Source organism: Penaeus chinensis, chromosome 40 (genome assembly GCF_019202785.1).
Source record: "Penaeus chinensis breed Huanghai No. 1 chromosome 40, ASM1920278v2, whole genome shotgun sequence".
Lineage (NCBI taxonomy): Eukaryota > Metazoa > Arthropoda > Malacostraca > Decapoda > Penaeidae > Penaeus > Penaeus chinensis.
This window is the reverse complement of record NC_061858.1, coordinates 15,371,199-15,376,198: the sequence shown is the minus strand read 5'-3', so window position 1 is coordinate 15,376,198 and position 5,000 is coordinate 15,371,199. Positions and strand designations below refer to the sequence as shown.

The 5,000-nt window shown below is 34.8% G+C and overlaps 1 protein-coding gene across 3 annotated transcripts in view; it reads right to left on the bottom strand.

Moving 5' to 3' along the window:
* Positions 1-3,821: 3,821 nt before the first annotated feature.
* LOC125047277 (phytanoyl-CoA dioxygenase, peroxisomal-like) overlaps positions 3,822-5,000 on the bottom strand; it is a 16,386-nt gene continuing 15,207 nt past the window's right edge. For all 3 annotated transcript variants that reach the window (XM_047645508.1, XM_047645507.1, XM_047645509.1), the window contains exon 9: positions 3,822-5,000. This exon is cut by the window's right edge and continues 23 nt beyond it. In XM_047645508.1, the coding sequence (XP_047501464.1) occupies positions 4,970-5,000 (31 nt within the window). In that variant the 3' untranslated portion in view covers positions 3,822-4,969.

The window sequence follows — 5,000 nt, the reverse complement described above, 5'->3', positions numbered from 1 at the left end:
AAAATTTGCTCGAATCCCGGGGGCAAGTTAAGAAATAGGCGCCTATGAATTTTCTGAGTTTCGAAATGTATTTTTTATTAAAATCAAAGAATATCTCGCATTCTCTGTTTTCAATTGAAAGTTTTGATAAAATTATGATTTAGACACCGCATCGAATGCCAAATAACGCCCCGTTTTCTGTTGTCGGTATAACTATTTTATTTTTAAAATACCTCAATATTATACTTTTCTTTAATATTTTTGCATCAAAATTATTTCTATTATAAATTATTATTATATTAAGTTCTGTAATAGCCATAAGACTAATTTCAATTAGTAGGCTTGACTTCTCTTTACTTTGTCTTCTCTCCCCCCGAATCGGGCTTGGGTCGCTGAGAGCATGCTTTGGCTCTCGGACTTCTCACTTCGCTTAAATGATTTGAAGTAATATATTCTATATAACAAGAGGCTATAAAAGGAAAGAATTCTGGTAATGATTTTATTTGGAACATTATATATTGCATACAATATCATTTTCATTCTACTCTTTTGTTTACATTGCCATATCTCCGACTGCGCCGTTCTGTAGTTTCTGTTACAACAACAATCCTGTTTATGTCTTCACATTTTTTCATGTCTCCAATCAGTTTTTCACAGATTTGATTATGGCCAGGTATTAATGAACTTTAGGGTTTCCACATATCGATTTCATGCATATCATAGGCCAAATATGCAAACTTCATATCTGTGGTCAGATGTTGGGAAATTAAATCTTTCACACTCAGATTACACAGTTTTTCTGCAGTGCAATTGTGCTTCTCCTTATTTTTGAATAGGGCTGGTGTGTATGGCCATTTTTCACGTAATCATGACCAATAGCCAAGGGAAGAAGTGTACCATCTGCATTATACAGATGTCTGTTGGTGGACGAGAAGTAGCTGCTAGGAAAGCCAAGTTCACAGCCAATCCTGGCATACCTCCTTGAAGTTTCAATAGCAGTTCTGAAAAGAGTTATTCCATTGCTGTTCACAGCAGAACGCCAGCACATGAAATTAACTTTTGCAAAATCAAAAATACTTCTGATTGTTCTTGGAATTTGTTTCAGTGCTTTCAGACACTTTATGGTGTTGTTCTTTATTCCAATCTTGGATTTATTGGGCAAATCACCATCACAAACTCCTTCCAGCTTGGTCAATATGATGTCAATGGTCAGGCAGATGTGTAGGAGGGAACAAAAAAATCCCAGCCACCTGACACCACTGGCAAAAGACATTTCTGCAATATCTTCACTGTTGCATATAAATGGGACTTCTGCATTGTTAGTCTGCTTCCATTTCAGTCTGTTAAATTCCCGTCTTTGCGCCTGATAATCAACACTTCCGAGTGATCCATTGCTTCCTTGTACTTTTGCATCATACCAATCTATATCTTCCTTGAGGATTTCTCGGGGTTGTTTCTTTGCCTTGAATGACACAATCACAGTTTTTGAGAATTTTGTCTTCAGTGTTACATTTCTGATGGAGTCGTAGTACTCTTTCTTTATTTTCTTTATTTTTTCTTTCATATACCAAGGTGATATTGTCTTAATGCCGAATTTGCTATACAGCACAGCAATTTCCGCCTGCAACTTGGATAAAATCTGAGATTCCGTAATAGTCAAATTATTGCATGGCAAGCTATCTTTTGAGCATCCTTTTAGTATCTGGTTACCATGTCCTTTTCAAGGCACAGTATCGAGCAAGAATGTCACTCTTCGTCAGTGGTCTAGGTGGCAAAACATCAATGGTACCCAACTCTTTCAGTATAGGTGTATCGGCACTGCGCAAACCACCACGTCGAAGTGCCATATTGCCACTAACGAGATCGTCACCACAATTTAGGCGAGCGAGTAATGTGCATTTTTAAGGTAGCACAAGTTTATATGGAATCTTTACGGAAGTCCCCAGGAATCATTCGCAATGACCAAAGTTACCCTATGTTTGATTCTGCCATAAGTCGGATGAACCAAAATGCCCTTCCGTGGGTCATGCGGGTCACAACCAGGCCGGCTGAGGCCGCCGCACCTCATCCCAGCGCCGGAAATGGTATTATACTTTAATCAAAAATTGCGAATAGTAGATATTTTTTGATTTGTCTAATATTTTGCATGTCGTCATTTAAGCATAGTAGGCGCCTGTTTAGCAACTTGCTGAGTGATTCTGAAAAAGTCGGATTTATTGAAACACCCTAACGCACGCACGCACGCACGCACGCACGCACGCACGCACGCACGCACGCACGCACGCACGCACGCACGCACGCACGCACGCACGCACACACACACACACACACACACACACAAACAAATAGTTACAAACACACAAAAATGCATACTTTCCTGATATTTAACACTCAAAAATCCGGTACCGGTTCACGCACAAATAAACTCGACGCATCTTTTTTTCTAATCCTACCTGCAACAGCGTGGCATGGGTGAGGGAAAAATTGCTCTTCACTATTTTTACTTCATTTTTCATTACTTATCAAGAGGCCATTACAGGTCGGAGGCAGCGCCGGTCACTGCCACTTCGAATGTCCGTTTTTCTGTTTTAACAACACAGCACAGCTCTTCCTTTCGAAGGATCTACGTAGGACCAAGGTTTAAACAAATACTTAAGTAGAGCTCGCGCTGGGCGGCTCGAGGAAGGCAGCGTGTCTATGAACATCCACAATTTACAGCAACACACAGACACTCACTCGAATGTGTGTGTGTGATATATATAATATATATACATATATATATATATATATATATATATATATATATATATATATATATATATATGGCTGATGATGATGATGATGATGATATATACATACACACATATAATGTATATATATATATATATATATATATATATATATATATATATATATACATATATCTATCTATCAATCAATCTCTCTCTCTCTCTCTCTCTCTCTCTCGAGGAAGGCAGCGTGTCTATGAACATCCACAATTTACAGCAACACACACACACTCACTCGAATGTGTGTGTGATATATATATATACATATATACATATATATATATATATATATATATATATATATATATATATATGGCTGATGATGATGATGATGATATATACATACACACATATAATGTATATATATATACATATATCTATCAATCAATCTCTCTCTCTCTCTCTCTCTCTCACTCTATATACACACACACACGTATATACATCTCCACTTCTATATATATTATTCCACATAAACCTCAACTTTAGCAACATTATGTTTCAGTGGCCTTGGTCGTTTAGAGTTGTCTCTTAACCTGTTATTTCTTATTACACTTTTTATTATACAATGTTTATACTTAAAATATTTAGTCAAATCTGCTGTATATTGGTGAAATTATTAGAAAAGGGATTTTAATATTAAAAAATAATCTATGTCTATCATACTTGGAAAGCAGTTATTTTGTCACTAAACTATTTATTAAAGTATAATATGTTGTATATACATATTTTCAAGATTGTTTATAACACTTCTGATAAAACAATAGCAACGGTTATGTAAAAAATATGAACAACTGTTAATTTTTTTATATTCTTCCTCTTTAGTGATCTTTCCCATGACAGGTTGACCAACATGTCTTTACACCATTCTCTATTTTTTTTATTATTTTGTGACATTATATATATGAATTTACTAGAGAAATTATACCAGAGTGGTTTCCTGCTGCCTTCTCTGGTTAGCAATGTCTGCTACGAGACTGTGATCCTGGCCATTGGCTTCGGACTATGAATAAGATTGTTTTTCTAGTTTTATTCTAGGATATAATAATGTCCTCATTACCATTTTTGATAATTTTATTACTGCCAATAATATATACTGATCAATTTACATCATTACTACATATATAATGAATATAGAGTTACAAAGGAAATGTGTGCATTTTGTGTATACAAGTGTGTGTGTGTGTGTGTGTGTGTGTGTGTGTGTGTGTGTGTGTGTGTGTGTGTGTGTGTGTGTGTGTGTGTGTGTGTGTGTGTGTGTGTGTGTTTGTGTGTGTGTGTGTGTATTTCAATATGAATACATGTGTATGTAACTGTGGGTTTGCATAGGTGTATGCTTGTATGAATGCATCAAGGAAACCACCCAAGAATTCAGTTCCAAATCTAATAATCTGGAAGATATGCATAGAAATTACTGAAAATAGCACCATTTTCCCTGCAGCAGTACATTTCCTGCCTCAATCAGACTTTTTAAGTGATTAGAGCAAAGAATTTATAAGCAGTCAGATGTAAAGGATTCTTTACAATACACTTGTATATTCAAACACTTATATTTAGTATATAAGTGTAAGACAAAGTTTATATATATAAATATATGACTACATGTATCTGCACTTGTGTATTGATTATAAGTATCCTATCATTGAAATTCACAATGAAAGATAAAATAAAGCTTCTCGTAACTTCATACCTTTAACAAGATATTCAATTGTATTCTTCTTTGTTCAACTGTGTAGATACAGAGATGTAGAATAATTTTATTCTGCTTCACTGAAAGCTACAATAATTTCTGCAATGACAGGACTGATATTTCAGGAAATAACTTTATATCTCATAAGCTCTGTATAAATTGTAATAGGAACCCTGTACATTGGTAATGACACAAAATGCTTTATACAGAAAGATGTGACACAACTATTTGAGAATGAATTTCAAATTTCAATATGGATCAAATCAAACTAATATTCAATTAATTATGTCTCTAGACTAGAACCATGCCAGAAATATATATAGATTTAGTTACATACAAAATAATTTTCATACCTCTTTCTTTTTCATTTATCAATAATCTTGATAATGTAATCTACTACATAAGCACTCATGTTTCAAACCAATTCTAGATAAAGAAAATCTTATCTACTCTTTGTCTAATAATTCAAAAGTGAAAAGAACAAAAGTGTTCTTTTCATGTTTCATCTCGTCTACTACAGGCAGTCTTCTACGCCTCGTACACAA